The sequence below is a fragment of the Balaenoptera physalus genome, assembly GCF_965194825.1.
Source record: "Balaenoptera physalus genome assembly, chromosome: 12".
In the NCBI taxonomy this organism is placed as follows: domain Eukaryota; kingdom Metazoa; phylum Chordata; class Mammalia; order Artiodactyla; family Balaenopteridae; genus Balaenoptera; species Balaenoptera physalus.
The window spans coordinates 89,097,610-89,117,954 of NC_138897.1; the positions used below are offsets into that span (position 1 = coordinate 89,097,610).

At 49.1% G+C, this 20,345-nt stretch overlaps 1 protein-coding gene across 7 annotated transcripts; it reads right to left on the minus strand.

The window, feature by feature from the left end:
- Positions 1-1,480: 1,480 nt before the first annotated feature.
- Positions 1,481-19,491, minus strand: MORN3 (MORN repeat containing 3). 7 transcript variants are annotated; one of them, XM_082418113.1, is made up of 7 exons: positions 15,537-19,491; positions 12,971-13,143; positions 9,180-9,337; positions 7,444-7,603; positions 4,084-4,268; positions 3,764-3,847; positions 1,481-3,362 (listed from the first exon to the last, which is right to left on the minus strand). In XM_082418113.1, the coding sequence occupies exons 2-6, from the start codon at positions 13,113-13,115 to the stop codon at positions 3,770-3,772; spliced, it is 726 nt and encodes a 241-aa protein (XP_082274239.1). In that variant the 5' UTR covers positions 13,116-13,143; positions 15,537-19,491; the 3' UTR covers positions 1,481-3,362; positions 3,764-3,769. The 7 variants fall into 7 exon arrangements, 4 of the variants coding, with proteins under 4 accessions (XP_082274239.1, XP_082274240.1, XP_082274242.1 ...); XM_082418114.1 differs by lacking the exon at positions 1,481-3,362 and adding an exon at positions 3,385-3,597; XR_014251985.1 differs by lacking the exon at positions 4,084-4,268.
- Between the last annotated feature and the right edge of the window lie 854 nt (positions 19,492-20,345).

Consider the following 20,345-nt stretch of genomic DNA (forward strand, 5'->3'; position numbering starts at 1 on the left):
ACACTAGACAGCACTTCATTGTAACCCTTGGGGACCATTTTAAACAGTGAAATCACCAACAAAAAGCACCAAAATGTGAAAAATGTAGCACTAAATAGACTGTGAAAAGGATACTTGTTTACAGCATGAGCTGAAAGAAGGCAGAGGGTCACCCTGTTTGACCTCAGCAAGTAGGCAAATTCACAAATACTGAAACCGTGAATAATGAGAATGACAGTATGTTTTCCCCCTGAGGCATATGCATTAGTTACAGATTTCTTCCTTAAACCAAGGACATTCCTCTACATAACCACAATTCAATGATCAAATTCAGGAAATTTGACATTGATGTGATACTATTATCTAATACAACATTCGTTTTCAGTTTCCCTGTTGTCCCAATCATGTCCTTTCTTGAAGTGATTTTTCCATCCAGGATCATGCATTGCATTGAGTTGTCATGTCTGTTTAGTCACCTTTTATTTGGGACAGCCTTTCTTTGTCCTTTGTAATATCAACATTTTTGAAGAGTCTGAGCCAGTGGTTTTGTAGAATGCTGCCTCTGTCTTGTTTCTCTGATACTTCCTCATCTTTATGATCAGGTTGTGCATTTTGGGAGGAATTTTTTCTCCATTTTGCAGATGACAAAAATTGATGTCCAAAGAGGATAAGTTTTCGAGCCTGGAAATCTGGCTCAGAGCCTAGACACTCAAAAAATCTTACGTAGACTGATTCTGGCTTTGCTTAAGAAATCGGAAGATCCAGCAGCAGCATTACTGGGCCCGCCTTCTTGCAGAGCAACAATGAACAGGAGCTGAGTTGCAGCTACCTCTTACCCAGGAGATGTATTTGCCACAGTCCCCACCACTCCCTATTGTCTGATACCAGCCCAGCTTCATATGTTACTTACCTGGCCCCAGAGGGCCTTTGTGTTTGACAGCTCGTTGTATCCCATAAACCTGATATAGAAAGTGGTTTTATAAAAACAAAGTGCTCTGGCTGAAGTGAAAGTTGGTTGTGGGAAAGTGTGGCCTTAAGCTTTTGTCCTTCTGTGCAGACTTGGACATGGCCACAGCAGCTTGGTGGGCTGAGTGGGGGAGGGGGCCCTCCTTTATCCTATTGCAGCTTCTTGCCTCCATCCTGCATCACATACACCAGGACCCACCCTCCCCTGTCCCCAGAAGGCCCTCTGACTGGGACCGAGTAGGGTGGGGCAGGTGCCCCTGTGTGAAACGCTCCACTGCTCCCCAGAGAAAACCTGGGCATCTTCCATCCTTCCCCTAAGATACCCACCTCCCTGCATCTGCAGAGATCTGGGATCCTGCTGGAATAATTTCTGGGCTAAACTTGCCTGAACTCAAGAATCATCAGATTGGCTTGTAAAAAGTGGATTTCCAAGCTCTTCTGCAGATTCCAGTTCAAGTTGGTCTGGGTGTCTTTGGAATCTCTTTTTCATAAGCACTTCAGGTACTCAGACTCAGGCAACTTAGGGAAGCACGGACAGTTAAGAACACAGTCTTTAATTTCAATTTTATGTTTTGAATAGATAATACACTCATAGGTTCCAAACACAGCAGTGAAAAATTGCTGTCCCTCCCCTGTTCCCAGGTTCCCAGTTCTCCCCAGAGACAACCATTGTTGCCAGTTTATTTTGTTCGCATCTAGAGATTTTATACATAAACAAGTACACATCCTACCTTTTCTGAAAAAATGGTAGTTTTCTATACGCACCGCCACCGTTCTCACCTTAAGAGCAGACAGGCCTAAGTTTAAGCACAGTCACTTCCTAGCTTGGTGACTTGTGAGTCTCCCTGAACCTCAGTTTCCTCCTCTAAAATGACATGAATAATAGCAGGACACCTCGTAGGTTGTTGAGGGGTCATGGGAGAGCACCTGTGTAAAGCTGTCAGTGCTGGGCCTAGCACTGAGTGGCTCTGTGTCTGGTTAGTTATGTGTCCAGAGGCAGCCAGGCTCAGCTTCCCGGCTTCAGAGGTACCGACTGAGAACCATGCCGTGGGTCGGGCCACCTGCTTGGGGTTTAGATGGCAGAGAGAACTTCAGCATGAGTGAACGCTTTACTACATGCCGGGTACTTGCTGAGGGCTTTATGAACATCGTGGTATTTCAGGGTTATTTCATGGTATTACACCATTGAAGTTGGGTTGAATAATTCTTCTGTAGAGTGTTTACATCATAACATGTTTAGCAGGATCACAACCTCTACCCACTGGGTGCCAGTAGAATTCTTCCCTGCCAGTTGTGACAACCAAAAATGTCTCCAGACTTTGCCAGGTGTTCCCGGGGAAGGAAGGGGGACAAAACCACCCTCCCTCAGGTTAGAACCACACCTTATTTCATTCTTCCAGTAACCACAGTAACCCCTGGCAGTAAGTACTGTTATTGTCCCATATTAGAGGAGAGGAAACTTGAAGAACAGAGAGGTTGGGTGACGTACACAAGAACACACAGCTAATAAGTCAGTGCTGGGATTCACACTCAAGGAGTCACTGCAGAACTCCTGTTTCTACCCATTATGTAAGAGTTCCTCTTATCTTGCAAGAATTTTGTCTAGAATTATGCAAAGCCCTTCCCAGAAATCTGCTTTACAACTAACCTTAATACGTGTTATTTGTTATTTTTACATCTGCTAGCAAATCCTCAAAACACCTCTGTGAGATCTCTGAAGTCCCATTTTACAGATGGGGCAACTGAAGTCACTTACTTAGGATCACAAAGCCAGTTAAGTCAGAGGTTCTCTGCCCCAGCTGCACATTAGAGTCAGCTGGGGAGCTTTTTGAAGGCCCAGGCCTCACCCCAGACAGATGAGAATCTCTGGGCATGGGATCCGGACATTCCTAGCTTTTAAATCTCCCACAGGATTCCAAGGTTGGGAGCCCCTGTGTTAGGCTGAGAAGCCACATCACATTTTAATGCCAAATCTTAGTGACCAATGTAACCAGATGCAGGCTCTATCTTCTCGGAATAACTCGGAGATCAGAGACCTGGAGGCACCGCCCCTTTCTGCCCCAAGGTAAATTCATGCAACCCATGGGGACCCCTCTTCTCCACCTGAAATCCCTCCTGAGGCTCCCTCGCACCCCGGCCACCCACCACAGGCCCCGGGCTCACGCTGCCAGGCTCTCCTTTATTCTGGGTTGCTCAGGGATGGGGTCCAAGAATAAAGGCGTCCCCAAGGCCAGCAGGGGAGAGAAGTACTGGCCTCCTACTGGTAAGGAATGATCCAGTGCTGGGAGGAGTAAGGTGCCTTCTGAGGGTGCCGAGGGTGTGCCCAAGTCCCCCCTTGCTCCACCAGTGGGAGCCGCACCGGTCCGAGCAGTTGGGTGACTCCGGTTTGAATTCCTCCTGAAGCGCTGGTGTTCTTTCTGCAGGGGCAAGGCGGGGGGGGGGTGGGCAGGGGCGCGGGGCTGGCGTCTCCAAGATGCTGTATCAGTGCTCTCTCCTTGACCCCACTTATACCAACACCAGGAGGGGTAGCACTGAACAAGGCCCCACAAGACAGATAGGCAAGTGGAGGCCCGGGGCCCTCCAGGGCGAGAAGACCACCTGACTCCAATCCGATTAAGCCCAGGATGCAAATGGGAGGATTTGGCAGGACTTCTGCAGGGAAAAGAGTTTTGAAGGGGAGGAAGCAAAAACGACCAGCAGGACTGCAGGAGGCAAGAAACTCACCCTCTCTGGTCAAGCCCCTGAGCCTCTAGGCCAGAGAAGACCCCAGGAGCTGCCTGGACCACATCAGAGGGTGACAGTTGTGCCCGCCTCTCACCTGGCATCAATCTCCTTCTTCCTCTGTCTTCTTGAACGTGGCCAAAGCTTCCGCCAACACGCCATCAGGATCTAGAATTTTGACCTGGAGGGAAGCAGCAAGGGTTGGTTTGAGGAGCATGGAAGGCCCAGGCTGCCAGCCTTCGGGGTGCTGCCTGCTTTGTGGGGTACTGCCAGCCTCCCTGGGGTCGCCCTGACTGAAAACAAAACCTTGTCTGTTTCCTGGCCAGTCTGGGCTCGGCCAGGCTGGGTGTGGCTGTGGGTGCTGTTTTATCTCTCCCTGGGCTGCGTGTGGCCCCAGGATCCGGGAGAGCTTCCCACCTCAGGAATGGGGAACTGGGTGGGCTTGGGGGCCTCATCACGGCCAGAGTCAATCATTGTGCCACACTTGGCTATGTTGTCAACCCAGAGGCCTTCAAACAGCTGACCATGGTCCAGGTGGAAGAAGCGCCCCGACCCGTTCTTCATGCCTCTCTGCCAGTTGCCTTCGTAGCGGTTCCCGTTCTCTGGGGGAAAGAACAGGGAGTCGGGGGTCTTGGCCCACAAAACCAGGCCAGACTACATATACCCGGGCTGGACCCTTGCCACTGCCAGGCTAGACATGCCCACCAGAAAGCCATAGAGCCCTAGGGTGTGAGCGACTTCCGGTTTCAGACCTGGTTCACATCTCACCTCCACTACCTCCCCGAACTTAGATGAGCACCATAGTTTCCTAGCTGTAAAAAATATAGCTAATAATACTGACAGGCAATGTTTTCTCAGCACTGACTCTGTGCCTGGTTCCATGCTGTTTCTGACCTCACTTCTCACAAAAACAGTTCTGTGAAGGATGAAGGATTCCATTTTATACATGGAACTTGAAAAGCTCCAGGAATTTGACTGATTTGCACAAGGTCACAGAACTAGGAAGTGGCAGAGGCAGGGTTTCAAACCAAATCCTGTTCATATCAGGAGCCCCGGCTCTTAATCGGGAATCAATTCCACTTCCCATTGGATCGCAGTGGTGGTGGTGTAAAAATAATAATAAAGCCAACATGTCTCAGCTCAGACACTTACCAGCCGTGTGACCTTGAGCAAGTCACTGAACCATTTTGTCTCATTTCCTCATTTGTAAAACGGGGACAAGAGTAGCTCCTCACTCATAAAATTATTCTGAAGATTAAATGAGTCCATACACAGACAGGACCTAGAAGAGTATTGGATAAACTCTAGGTCAGAGGTCAGCAAACTTTTTCTGCAAAGGGGCAGATAGTGTTTTCGGCATCACGGGCCATAGGGTCTCTGCTGCGCATGGTCAATTCTGCCATTGCAGCACAAAAGCAGCCCATGGACAATACATAACTGAACGAGCACATCTGTGTGCCAATAAAACTTTATTTACAAAACACGTGTTGGGCTGGATTTGGCCAATAGTTTGCTGAGCCCATACAAGGATGTACTGATACTGAGCACTTACTATTCCGTGTCATGCTAAGCATTTTACAAATATAAACCTCATTTAACCTTCACAATAACTCTAGTTAAGCTTTATTTTTTCCTTACTTTACAGTTGAGAAAACTGAAGCATAGAGAGTATAAGGAAATTAATTGCCCAAGGTCCCACAACTAGTAAGAGCTTGAGCTAGAATTTGAACCCAGGCTGGCCGGCTCCAGAGTCCAAGCCTTAGAAACAGTGCACTTAGAGCTCCTTCACTGTGCAGGCCACAGAAGGTGCTCAATGAAAGCAGGTTATTACTACTAGGAGATGCACACTGAAATCAGGCACGGAGGCGGATGCACGAGGGATTGAGAATGACAGAGTGGCTGCCCTTAACCCTCCCCAGCTGCCCAATGCCTTGGTTTAGTCAAATCTCTTTGGAGGGACTTCCCTGGTGGCACAGTGGTTAAGAATCCGCCTGCCAGTGCAGGGGACACGGGTTCGAGCCCTGGTCTGGAAAGATCCCACATGCCACGGAGCAACTAAGCCCGTGTGCCACAACTACTGAAGCCTGCGTGCTTAGAGCCCGTGCTCCGCAACAAGAGAGGCCACTGCAATGAGAGGCCCATGCACAGCAACGAAGAGTAGCCCCTGCTCGCCGCAACCAGAGAAAGCCGGCTCACAGCAACGAAAACCCAACGCAGCCAAAAAAAAAAAAATCTCTTTGGAAGTTGGAATCTTGAGTGTTCAGGAGACTGGGCTCTGGTTTGTGTCCTCACCAAGAGTATCTACTTACTACATGGCAGGCCCTGGCGAAACAGTGGGGAACAAAACAGACACATTCCCAGTCCTTCTGCAGGCTCACAGTCTAGAGGGACAATGATACTAGCTTTATCGACAGCCTACTACGTGCCAGGCCCTGTTCTAAGCACTTTACACAGACTCCCTCATCTAATCCTCCCCATAGCCCTATGAAGTGGGTACTGCCATTATTCCCATTTTACAGGAGAGGAAACTGAGGCACAGAGATGCAAAGTAGTTCGCCCAAGATTATACACCTAGTTCTAAGAAGCAAAGGAAGCAAGTGCTGAGAATAATGAGAAGAATGTGCTTTAGGTGGAATGTACAAATGCAAAGATCTGGGGGAATCTCCTTTTTTTTTTTTTTAATATTTAGTTATTTGGCTGCACCAGGTCTTAGTTGCGGCACGTGGGATCTTCCTTGAGGCATGCAGGATCTTTTAGTTGCAGCATGTGGGATCTAGTTCCCTGACCAGGGATCAAACCCAGGCCCCCTGCATTGGGAGCCTGGAGTCTTAGCTACTGGACCACCAGGGAAGTCCCTGGGGGAATCGTCTTTCTATTCCAGGAAGAGGGAACAGCAGTGCAAGGGCCCTGAGGCAGAAACTGGGAGGAATTGAAAGAAAGTTAGTATGGCCAAAAAGAAGGGAGTCCAGGGGAAGAGGGGAGGTGAAACTGGAGTGGTGAGCAGGGCCAGATCATGCTGGGCCCCACAGACCACAGTCAGGCCTCTGAACTCAGTCTGAGGGCAATAGGGAGCTATGGAAAGGTTGAAAGCAAGGCAGTGACAAGGTCCAATTTATGAAAAGCTCGGTCTGGTTGCTTTGTAGAGAATGGATTAAGTCCTGATACAAATGCGAGCTTCTCAGAACTCTTTCCTCTGCCTGGGAACGTCCTTCCCCAGCTCAATACATATCCCGCTTCCTCTCCTCCTTCCATTCTCCATTCAAACAACACCTCTTCAGGGAGGCGTTCTCTGACCCTAAGCCAATCTAAACAGCCCTGACCCCAACTCCTTTGTCATTCTCCAACACGTCTTCCTGTTTTCAAGGGGAAGTCCTTAGCACTTTTGACCTCAGAACAGACTGCGTAACCTTGAGTAAATGACTTAACCTCTCTGTGCCTTTGTTCATTTGTAAAGTGCGGATGATGAGAGCACCTATTTTATAGGATTGAATTGTGGATTAAATGAGCTCAGGGCTGTATTAGTGTAGGCTATGATTATTACGACCATAAGACAATGTCTTAATTGTTTATATTTATTGTTAGGCTCCCCTTTTAGAGTATAAACTTCCTGAGGGCAAGGACCGGGTCCTGTCATTCACCTTAACCCAGCCGGGACAGGGCTATGCGGGGTGGGGGGGGCGGGGGGCTTGGCCATGCAGGGCCCAGAGGAGTGTGACTTGAGGGCGTGGTCAGGTGGGCGTGATCAACAGGCCATTGGGGGCAGGGCTAAGCACTCACTCAGGCGTAACATGCCCTCCCCTTCTGGCTTGTCGTTGCACCACTGGCCCTCGTAGATGTCTCCGTTGCTGTAGTACATACGGCCCCATCCGTTGCGCTGGTTGCCACACCAGTCACCCTCGTAATACTCCTTGGGTCCGAAAAACTGGATCCCATAGCCCTGAAAGCACGAAGGTGTCCTTGTTCACGACGTCCCACACCACTAGGAACTCCCACCATCCTCCCTGGCACCCAAGCCACACACCTGGGCTTCTCCCCTGCTTCCTCCCCCAGCCCTACATCCAAGCTGACGGTCATGTATCGAAGAATCTCCCAGGCCGTCCATTCTCCTCTATCTTTGTGCTACCACCTTCCTGCAGCCCACCATCATTTCACCCCTTCTCACTGGTCTTCCTCCTCCACTCTCCCGTTCTCCCCTGACCCCATGCATCTGCCATACAGCTCCTAGGAGGATCTTTACGTCGTCTATCCGATCACATTTGCCGTGTCTCCCCAACTCTGATTTGACCCTATTAAAAGTCGCAGATGCCTGACAATCAGATCAAAGCTACGGGCTTTCTCCCCAGAAAAATGGACATAAGCACTTATCATGCAGCCGCAGAGAATCACCACAAACTCCCCGCAGATCACACCTAAAGAGGTTGCGTTATGCAGCCCAAGTCTACTCTTCAAAATCCTGATCCCCTACATAACCTTCAAGGCCTCACTCCCACCCCTGTGGGCAGACACACCTTGCTGTTTATTATATCCTTCCTTTTGCTATTTCCTCTTCTCCTTTTTTACTCCCTAACTCCTTGCATCTTATGGTGTCACCTTTTACAGGAAGCCTGCCCTGAATTCTCAATGAACTGCCTCTGGACTTTCTGTAAAAACCTCTATCCTAGCACCATATTATATGTAAAATATTTATTTTGGGAGCTTTATCCCCACTGGCCAATAAACATTTTGAGAGTAGAGATCATGAAATGCTGGGCTCTACAACTTGCCAGTGGTGTGACCCCAAGCAAGGCACTTCACCTTCTGCGCCTTTCTGAGCTTGTTTCCTCATCAGTAAAACGGGAATAATAATAATGACGATGATGATGATGTTGTTGTTGATGTGAGAGTTTACAATATATCATGTTCCAGGGTTACAGTAGCTGCTGTTCGATAGCAATACTGTATTATTATCTGTCTCCATGACCTATGGTGAGGATTCAGGTGTTTACGGGTTGGGGGCATGCCTCTGGCTGGTTTCTATCCCTCAGGACCTTCCTCTCTTGGCCAAGGGTGTGGCCCCTGCTTTCTTTCTTGCTCCCACTCTTCCAAACCCCCGCTGCCACCTCTTATCCAGTCCCAACAGAAGGGGGGTTCTCAGAAAGGGTTGCCAGGGGAAAAGAAAGCCAGGAAATGAGTGGGGAGGTTGGGAGGAGACTTTGGCCCCTCACAGCCTGGCTGGCTTCTTGTAGCCACAGGGTTTCATGGGCTCCTCCCTGGGCCCTCTCCTCTTGCTTCCTGTTTCCTGGGTTTTGTTCTGAGAAGCCTTGATGTTCCCCCACCCCTTCCTTCTCCCACCCACACAGCAACCCTGTTCTCCTCCCCTAGATCCCCCCACCCTTTTCTCCCAGGCCTCTCTGACTGCTCCACCCCGCCCCCCCACCCGCCCTCACACACACACACACACACACACACACACACACACGCACAGCCTGCTTTCAGTCTGGCCCGCACCCCAGGGCATGATGGGAACCACTCACACATTTCTTATCGCCTTTCCACCAGCCTGAGTAGACTCTCCTGTACTTTCCGGTCTCTTGGTCAGAAAGGCTGAGGGTGCCATAGCCATCTCTCTTCCCAAATTTCCAGTCCCCCTCATAGATGGCTCCGTTCTTCCTCCAGACCTGTGTTCCTTTCCCTAGGGACACAAAGATACGCCAACATGGTAGACACGGCCTTTATGGGGCTGGGGGTGCTGGGAGGCAGGTGCTGTGTCTGCCTGGGCCTCAGGGGTCCCTAGACTGGACAATTCTCAAGAACTAGGTCAGGGTCTGTGCCCGGTCTCTAGACCCCCCAGCACCCAGGAAAACCCCCAAAAAGTTCTATTTCTACAGCCCTTTGCCCTGAAGCCAAACTGACATAGCAGACCCCAAGTAGAAATCTGCCCCTTCAGTGTTTCAGCTTCATCTTTTTTTTAATTTTAATTTATTTATTTTTGGTTGCATTGGGTCTTCGTTGCTGCACGCAGGCGGGCTTTCTCTAGTTGTGGTGAGCGGGAGCGACTCTTCGTTGCGGTGCATGGGCTTCTCATTGCGGTGGCTTCTCTTGTTGTGGAGCACAGGCTCTAGGCTTTAGTACTTGTAGCACATGGGCTCAGTAGTTGTGGCGCGCAGGCTCAGTAGTTGTGGCGCATGGGCTTAGTTGCTCCACGGCATGTGGGATCTTCCCGGACCAGGGTTTGAACCCGTATCCCCTGCATTGGCAGGTGGATTCTTAACCATTGCGCCACCAGGGAAGTCCCAAGCTTCATCTTTTAATAATACTGAATGGATACACCAGATGGTCAGGATTTTTAGAAAATGTTCTGCATATTTCTTCAGTTCTCCTGAACACACATGGAGACCCATCTCCTACTACTCCAACCCCTCTGTGTCCTCCACTCCCGTTTTCCATTCTGCTCTCCAACCACTGTGGTTTCCATGCTGTTCTTGGAACCCACCTGTTATGCTTTCGCCTCAGGGCTTTTGTACCTGCTTTTCCTTTAGCCTGGAAAACTCTTCCCTCTATATATATATGTTTTTCTTCCCTCTATATTTGCTCACTCCCTACCTCCTGCAAGTCTTTGCTGAAATCTCATTTTCTCAATGAGGCCTACCCTGACCATCCCGTTTAAAATTATTCCGTATAAGCTTCTTTTAATCCCTTACCCTGTTCTGTTTCTTTCCATATCACTTGTCAGCTCTTAACATAATAGATAATTCACTTATTTATCATTTATTGTCTATTGTCTGTCTCTTCCAGGAGAATGTACACTCCACAAGAGCACAGACTGATCTGTTCTGTTCACTGCTCTATATCCAGCACGGAAGAACAGTGTCTGGCATGTTGTAGGTGACCAATATTTGTTGAACAAAGAGATGAATACAATATTTGCAGAGTACCTATGCACACCAACTCATGTCTTGGTCCTTGGTAGCTCAGGAACAAATCCAACATTGTCCCTGTGAGCTTTTTGATCTAGTGCAAGTAACTTAACTCTCTGGGCCTCAGGTTCCTCGTGTGTAAAATGGGGATAAGAATATCTCATGGGGTTGTTCTGTTCACTAAATTCATTAATATATGTAGAACACTTAGGACAATGCCTGCAAATAGAAAAGATGATATCAATGAGTTTTGCCCTTGAGGTAAGGTCCAGTCACATTGCAGGGGATGAAGCGTTGTTTACATCTGTCCTTCTTCTAGTTTATTTCCTTTGGGGATGCAGCCCTCCCTCTCAGTCCTTGAGGTTTGCATGGGGCTGACTTCTCCTCCTGGCAAGCCTAGACAATCAGTGTATTCTATCCACCCAGGCCTCTGTGATTGGTTCAGTGAAGGGCATGTGACCAAGTTGGTCCAATGAGACTGTTTGTCTCCCAGATGAAGGCAGAACTTACCAAGGCCTAAGAGGCCCTATATGATTCGCCCTCCTAACCTGCCCCTTTCTCCCCTCCTTCTCTGTGTTCCAGCCCACTGGCTTCCAGTCCGTTTCTTGAACAAGAGGTAATAGTGAAAAACATCCCCCCATCTCTGACTCCACTATCTAGAAGACATGCTCCCCCCTGCCCTGCTAATCATTTTCATCCTCTGGGCTCGGCTCAAACATGTTCTCATGGCTCCTTTCATGGCTTCTCTCTGGTCCCCTTTACATCCTGATGATACCACTTTTAGCTGTGTGGCCTTGAGTAAGTCACTTCCTCTCTCTGAGCCCCAGTTTCCTCATCTGTAAAATGGGACATTACCTACTGTGCAGGTTGTCAGTGAGACTGGAAGGACCCTGAGTGTTGGGATTATTCCAGATGCCCAGGATAGGGCCTGGCACAGCCTAGGAGCACAATAAGTATTAGTGGAGTGAGTGGTCTGGGTAACCACTGGGGACACCCTATCCTTGCCCTGAATGACGGCTCTCTGGACTGCTTCCAGCCTGCTTATACGACAGCAACCCACTTCAGCTTGGTCGAAAGGTGAGTCAAGAGAGGGGGCATTGGACCTGGGTTCTCTGACAGATCTGCTTTCTGCAGCCCCAGCCCCATCAGCTCTATGCCTCCAGGGTCTGAGGGGAGGCAGGACTCACACAGGAGGGCTCAGAGGGCCACACCAGCCCACAAGGTCATATCACAGGTAGGGCAGCCAAGTCCAGAGAAAGGGAAATGACTTACCCAAAGTCACACAGCTACTCAGTAATAGAGCCAGGCTCAGAACTTCAGGGTCCTGACTCCTAGTCCAGGGCTCTGTCCACACCACAGGCTGCCCACAAGGATTGAAACATGCAGGCAGACATCTTTAACCGCACATAGAGCTCCAAGCAGCTGCTTAAACCCTGGCCTTTAAGTCAGTGCTGAGGGTGGGTGTTGTGTTACACACTGGGTGAGGTCAACTTTGGGGGCCTTCTTGGACAAGGAAGCTCTGAGTAGTGATTCCTGCCATGGTCAGCCCTCTGAGAACACTCCAGAAGTTCCCTTCTGCACAGACCCTTGGCTAAATACTTGATAGATGTCATCTCTTAACAGATAGGTATTATTCCCATTTTACAGATGGGGAGACTGGGGCTCAGAGTAGTGTAGTAGATCTCTCAAGGTCATAGTTACTGGAGCTGAGATTCTGACCCAGTTTTATGGACTCAAGCACTTAATGCAGGAAGGTAGGAGAGAAGAATGGTTAAGAGCAGAGAATCTGAAATTGCAAGACTGGACTGAGAAGCCGTAACACCTTTTTTGAATAAAAACTATTTTTTTTCTTCAGGGCTTAGTTTGTATCACAAAGAGCCCTGTACTCCCTGCTAGTTAAACTGAGCCCAGCCCAGTTAAAGTCAGAGCCCCAGCCACTTGGGGTGGGGGATGGAAGTATAGGGGGTGGGGGGATAGGGGGTGGGGGATGGTGGGTGTCCTCCCTCGCCCCCTACTGGTTTGAAGGGCTGAGTTTGAAGACCAGAATCCCAGTTGCAAGCTGCTTTCTGGGGGCCACCTTTTCCTCCTGCTAGCCAGCCCCATGCTTAGCCCAGGTGTCAGAGGTAGAGAATGAGCTGGTGTCCTGAGAGTCCCGGCTGAGGCTGCGGCTGGTGCCTAAAGACTGCTTTGTCCCCTACTGGTCCCTTTGCTCAGTTGAAGCCAGGGCCGAGTTGGGTTCCAGAGCCCCAGCAGGAGGAGGCCCCTGGTTGGTCCAAGTCGGCATTCACTCCTCAGAGATACATGTTATATCCCCAGTGAGCTATGCAAGCTGCTTCCTTGGCCCCGGTTGCCCACCATGGCCCAGACCCCATACTCACCGCCTGAGCCCCCGAAGTTCCCCCACTTACCGTGTTTCATGTTGTCCTTCCACTTGCCCACATAGTGATCACCATTGACAGCGAACACCTGGTGCCTCAGTCCGTTCTTCTGGGCCTTCTGGTCCCACGCCTTCCACAGGGGCTCTGACTTTGGCGGGCACTTGGAGATAGGCATGTTGGCTGCTTCTGTGGGCCAGAGGGTGCTGGCAAAGGGTTAGGGACATCGGGGGCTCAGTTTGCCGTTAAGTAATACCAGGATCCTGGGGCTTCCCAGGGAGACACTTGTCTGAGGTCAAGTGGGATGAGTCATGTGTGTTCCGAGTCCCCAGGGCAGATGAGCAGCCCCTGGGGGGTATCCTTTTGTGCTGGACTGACCCTCGGAGGCTCTCTCTTCCCTTGCCTCTCCAGAGGCCCCTTGGGGCGGGGGATCTGATGGCACAATTGCTTGGGATGGGAACCCAGGGAAACCAACAGAGCAGAGGGGTTTGTGATGACATCAGGAAGAAGCTGCCCCGGGGGAGAGGGTGAAAGTCGCATATTTAATAACCAGTATGACCAGCCAGAGTGGATGCTGGCCTGGAGCCCTCAGTCGTGAGCACTACAACCCACTCTGGGGAGTTGGGGCCTAGCCAGGCCACTCTGTCTGGGCTGGCAGACAGCCATGATGGCACAGCCCACAGGGGCACCCCCGCTACCACCACTGGCTCAACACCCAACGCTTTAGCCCCTGGGGTCCTGCCCCCTATGCCTGGTGGACAGGATGGTAGAAAAGCCTAGGGGCTGGCTTTGCAGGGGTTTGTGAGCTGTCAGGAGAGCCCATCAACTAAAGAGACTGCCTCTTGGGAGACCCCCTGTACCGGTTTGCCCGGAACTGAGGGGTTTCCTAGGACATTGGACTTTCAGTGCTAAAGCTGGGACAGTCCCAGGCACACCGGGATGGTTGATCACCCTCTACCTCTGACCTCTGCCTTCTGCCTAGGTACTCTTCCTGTCTGCCTGGTTAGGTTTTTTTCATCAGACCAGGGCTCTCTCCTCCCCACCCTGCCTGGTGGGGTTGCAGAGAGACTTTGGGTCTCTCCCCAGACTGCAAGCCCCCCATCTATGCTCTTCATGTCCCCAGGATCTCCAGTGCAGACATTCTTGTCTATTTGTCTGTCTCCAGGGGACTTGTGCAAGGTGATAAAGATGGTCTCCAAATCTGGGGATCCCTGTTTCCCCTCAGCAGGTACCATCTATCCTGCTCCATAGATGGGAAATACACAAACACACTCAAGCAGTGCTAGCAGCCAAGGATGGGGGGTGGGGGAGTGGAGGGATGGGGGAATGAAGGGATAGTGGTGGGGGACTAGAGTGAACTATTTAACCATCAGCAGGCAGAGGTCTTTTTTGGTTTTGTTTTTGTTTGCCGCACTGCGTGGCCAGCGGAATCTTAGTTCCCCCACCAGGGATCGAAGCCAGGCCCCCTGCAGTGGAAGCACGAAGTCCTAACAACTGGACTGCCAGGGAATTCCCAGGCAGAGGTATTGACCAATGAGAATGACCTCAGGGCTGAGCAGGTTTCAGGAGATCTTGGTGTCCCAGGCATCCACCCACCCAGGACCAGCGTCACAGGTGTGCAACCTCAACAGTTGCACAGGGCCTGGTCCTTAGAGGGGCATGTACTTGGTCTCGGCTCTGTCGCTGTTTTGAAATTCTTAATACTTTATGAGCTACTGCCTCACATTTTCATTTTGCACTGGGCCCTGCTTATCAAGGAGTTCCCTGTAGGGCCACAGCAGGGGCCTCAGTGATTCTGACTAAGCTGGCCAACTGTACTGGCTAGTACATATTTTGACAATCATGCCTAGGAATTGGGAAAGTCACTCCAGGCAAGGAAAACAGCCAGGGTGAAAACTGGGCAGAGGGAAACAGTCTCATGTCCTAAATTTAATGTTTTTTTTTTCTCCCATTTGCATGTACCATGTGTACTATGATTAATCTTTATATTGAAGTTAATTCACTTAAAAAATCAATACATTTATCCAAGAAAGATTTTGCAAACATTACTTAAGTCTTAGCTAGACACTGGGGCTTACAGTTGAGATTAGCAAATGTTCAGAAAGGTGTTGTTAATGCCATATTAGCCCCAAACTGACACTTTCTCCTTGGCTTACTCAGAACTGTAAGAGAACTCAGAATCTAATAACTTTCTTACGATGTCATTGGGTGATACTTAATGCTTCATCAGTGTAACTCATCCTCTGTCCCACACTTTCAGGAACGTAGATTCTACCCTAGAGGAGGTTGTGGTCTTAATACATAGAGCTCCTGATAGGAAAAGAAAGCTTTGGGGAATTCCCTGGCGGTCCAGTGGTTAGGACTAGGCGTTTTCACTGCCAGGGCGCGAGTTAGTTCGTGGCCGCAAGCCACGCTGCGTGGCCAGAAAAAAAAAAAAAAAAAAGGGAAAGAAAGCTTTGCCACTCGGTGCGCGTACTCTACTCGTGTTGTTTTCATACTGAATAACAATAATTACCACCATGGAAGGTGGAAGGAGCAGGGCCCAGGCGGCTGGGGGTCAGTCGCTAGCCCGCGCCTCGTCACACCTACGCCGGCTCACCTGCGCTCTCCTGCGGGGCGGATCCTGCATCTGGAGTCCTGGGCCGAGAGCGGTGGAGTCGCCGCCCGCAGCCTCCAACCTCAATCGTCGTCTGCAGCGCGCGTTCCGGCGTCCCAAGCCGGGCCGGGGTCGCTATGGCAACGCGGGGCCCCAGCAAAGCCAACCGGCAGGTCCCGCCCCTTCCTGCGGAGACTGTGAGCTCGGGGCCGCGTGTGGGGAAGGCTGCAGATCCTCCTGCGACGAGGAAGGACGTCTTCGGGCCTGCGGAGGTCGAGTACTGGCTGGTGCACCGGCCCGGTGGCCAAAGGCTGGTGGGCGAGCCCGGGAGACCTGATATCCGCGGAGCTTGGGCCACGGTGTGCCCCGGGAGGTTACTGCCCTCCCCACCCCCGCTTCCCTCCCGTCCCGGTTTCCCCAGAGCAAATACCACGCCCGATGCTGGTAGGAAAGTGTCAAAGGCTTTTCTGCCTTGTTGCAAAGACAAAGGGGCAAAATTAAAGGGAAAGCCAACATTACACCTGTTCTTTGTTTTTTGATGGTTTATTAGACTCCTCTGAGAATCTGAGGGAAGCTATATTGCCCCTCCACCCCGGAAGATGCACCCGATTTACATAGACACAAGTCGGCCCAAGTCATTCCTCAGCTCACTTCCCTACAGTGGCTCCCCTGACCACTCAGAGTAAAAGCCACAGTGCCTAGTGTCTTCAAAGCCCTGTGTCATTTGCCCACCTCCCTCCTCCTTCCTCTCTGAGTTTGTCCCCTACTCTGTGCGCCCAGTCCCACTCTGCTCTAGCTTCACACTTGCTTCCTTGCGGTTCCTGGAAAATGCTAGGCGTGTTCCTGCCTCAGGGCCTTTGCCTCTTCTGTGCCCTCTGCCAGGCCATCTCTTCCTCCAAATAGCGGCCTGGATCACTCCCTGCCCTCCAGGGCTTTATTCAAATCACCTCAGTATGGAGTTTCTGGACCACCCTATTTAAAACTGGAATCTCCATATATACTTTCTGAAATGTTTTCCTCTTTCCCAACCTCATTCCTGTTTCATGTTCTCTGTAGCACTGCATGCACACACACACACACCCCTTATTTATTGTCCGTCTCTTTGAAGGCAAAAAAAAATTTTTTTTTTGGCTGTGCCAGGCCGTTTGCAGGAATCTTACCCAACCAAGGATCATTGAACCCGTTCCCCCTGCAGTGGAGGCGTGGAGCCCTAACCACTGGACAGCCAAGGAATTCCCAGAATATTTGTTGAGGTATAATTTTTGCTCTAGAGTTCCCCACAGGATCAGGCTGTACTCACTTGGCTTCTTCACTTACTTTCCCCCCATGTATTAGCCAGTTTCTACTGGAAGCAGTTCCTTAACAAATCATATAAATATTATATATACATTTTTTCTTTTTTACAAAACTGGAGCCAACTTGTGACCACAGAAGAAACACAACGGACCCAGAGAATGGTACAGCTTTTCCATGATGAAATACATTCAAGAACATCATTTTAACACCTGAATAGTTTCTTCACCAGTCTCCTGGTGATGGGCATCAGATTTATTGCCAATGTTCCCCATTATAAATGTTGATCTAATGAATGTCCTTCCGTTTAAATGTGGTTATGCATTGCAGCTTATTTCCTTAGGAAAGATTCCTAGAGACAGAATTGTGGGTCAAAGGGTGTGAGCATTTTTGAACTCTTGATATATATCACCAAATTGCCCTCCTGAAAGATTGTATCAGTTCCATACACAGAATAGAAGAGTGTCTGTTTTTTCCCCGATCTTTACCCTTTGCCCACATTGAGTATTATTTTTAAAGCTCTTACCCATCTCATAGAAAAAAGTCTTGTTCTGATGGCTTGTCTTTGATTACCAGTGGGCTCCCCTTCACTGCTTTGCTCTTCACTCCCACTGGAATGGGAATTTTGCTCTAATTTCCACACATATCACATCATTTGTAGTTAATTTGTTGGGTGTCTCTCTGTCTCATTAACAGGTACTTGACATAGAACTTATACAATGTATCTTTATGCCTTATCCAAGGTTCCTTTGGTTTCAGGTAGAGAACCATCTCACACTATCTAATTAAGGAAATTTATTAAGGATACAACAGTGTTGGAAAGCTGTCAACAGCAAAGCCATTCTCTCTCTCTCTCTCTCTCTCTCTCTACATGTCTCCTTCATCTTTCTCATTCTGCCAATCAGCTTTCTCATGCTCATGGTCCCACCTCGGTTCGGTTCCAAACACTCACAGAAATTAATTGGCTCTTTCCAAATTCCAATCCCAAATTCATGACTGGCTCACCTAGGGTCTGGAGTCTGCCCAGGGCCAGTCGTGGCGCAGATGCTGTGGTTCTCCTCAAGGCATTCTCCTCTCCTACTCAGATACCTGGTCAGCTGTTCCAGCAGGTTCTATCCTGGTGCAAACTATCCCTGTGCTGTGGCTTTGTCCAGAGCTGCCCTGCCACCCACTGAGTGGCACCTCAATGGTCTAGTTTTCTCTCTCCCAAGGCTAGGCTAAGATACAGCCTCAAGCCTCAGTCCCAGCCCTCCAAGAAGTCCTTTTACAACCACTAATCAAACCCTGGCTCAGGGGAAGCAAGGACTGTCCCCTAGAGAAGATTCTGGGGTAGGTTAACGTTTATCTGCCTCGGCAGGCAATCTGGATGGGCAGGTTACAAATCTATGAGATTATTCTCCTTATGGAGTCAGAATTTGGTCGCATAACTCACAAACTCCTGAGCAGGTGCTATGGACCGGCCACTCCTTAGTACCGAAGTGCCAGGAACATCAAGCTTGAGGTCTTCTGTCCCATACACCCTTCTGATAATTACTTGCCAGATTTGAATGGCTAGAATTGGGACTTCCCTGGTGGCCCAGTTGTTAAGACTCCATGTTTCCACTGCAGGGGGCGTGGGTTTGATCCCTGGTCGGGGAATTAAGATCCCGCATGCTGCGCTTGACATGGCCAAAAACAAACCAGAAAAAAAGGTAGTCAGTTTTGAATGGCTAGAATTTAGCTGGGCTCCTCTCAAGGACCTTGTTTACAGCTTGGGATGAAGGGAGTTCTCCTGTGTAGTCTTGGGTGAGAGGGACTCCTCCGCACACCCACAGATACACATTCCCTTGGGGAGGCATATACTTTCCCGGGCACAGAGCTTTGGCTGGAAGCCTGGATGCTCCACCCTGGCAAGAAATCCCAAGGTTCTGTCTAATGCTTACTGAGTTGTCAACTCCAGGGGCCGACATTCACACTGTAGCCTGCTCCTGAGAGCACTGTCTAAATAAAACGAGAATGGGGCCTTCTGGAGCTGAGCTATCTGGGTCTCAGCCTTCCCAGAAGTGGCAGAAAGGACCCACCTGGAGACCACCCAAATGTCCATCAAAAGATGAATGGATAGGGGAATCTCCTGGCAGTCCAGTGGTTAGGACTCGGTGCTTCCACTGCAGGGGGCCCGGGTTCCATCCCTGGTTAGGGAACTAAGATCCCACAAGCCGAATGGCATGGCCAAAAAAAGAAAAGAGAATGGAATGGATAAAAAACGTCATCTATCCATACAGTGGAATATTATTGAGCCATAAAAAGGAATGAAATACTGACACAGGCTACAACATGGATGAACCTTGAAAACATTATGCTAAGTGAGAGAAGCCAGACACCAGACACAAAAGGGCATACATTGTTTGTTTCCATTCATATGAAATGTCTAGGATAGGCAAATCTATAGAGACAGAAAGTAGATTAGTGGTTACTTTGGGAAGGGGGAGGTGGGGAGATGGGAAGGTGATAGTTAAAGGGCAGGTTTGTTTGTTTGTTTGTTTTTTGCAGTGATGAAGATATTCTAAAACTGACTGTGATGAAGGATGCATAACTCTGTGAATATACTAAGAACCATCGAGTTGTACATTTTAAACCAGTGAATTGTATGGTGAATTCTCTCAATAAAGCTGTTTTAAAAAGTCTCCGGTGCAGAACGAGTGCCCTCTAGTGGCTCTCAGATGTCCAGAGAGAGTCACAGGCCACTTTTTTTTTTTTTTTTGAGACTTCTGCTAAATTAAAAATCAGAGAAATGCCTAAAGAGGGTAACACAAAGTGCAGAAAATGTTATTTAAATTTTTACTGAAGTATAAAATACATACAGAAAAGTGGAAATATCCTCAGTGTATAGTTTGATAGATTTTTGCAAACTGAGCACACCATTCTTGTCACGACTGACTCTCTGGGACTGTCTCTCTCTTGGGAACGATGCCAAAAGTCTAAATTTGAGTCCCGTCATATACATGAGGCCACTTTTTTTTTCTTTTGAGAGTTTATTGCAACTTTGGGATATTAGTGGTAAACCATATGGTTTTAAAAAACAATATGTGGCTGCACTTAAATTCACATAAAAATAGCATTTTAAAAACCATAATGAAATTTAATCCTTTTACACAGGTTAACAAAATGTATTACAAGAAAAACTAAACATTGGGTTTAACAAAAGCAATATTTTTAAAGTGGAACAATGAAAATATTTTTTCCAATGTTTTACAAATGGTCACCTCTGGGTCCATTTACCACACTAGGGGATAAAAGTTGTTCAGATACAGCTGTGCTCAACTGAGCCACTTACCTGCAGCACAGTAGTACTAGAAATCAATCCTAAGGTCAAGATGTAAGACCATAAGAGACTAGATCCTAAACGTTTTACAGCCTCCTCAGTAAGAGGTGCTTTTCCTTCCCCAAACAGAATGAGGTCACTTCTGAGTGACTCTATGGGACCCCTCTTTTCCTCTCCTTTCTCTCCTTCTTTCTTAATCTCTAGGGTTATGCCATCAA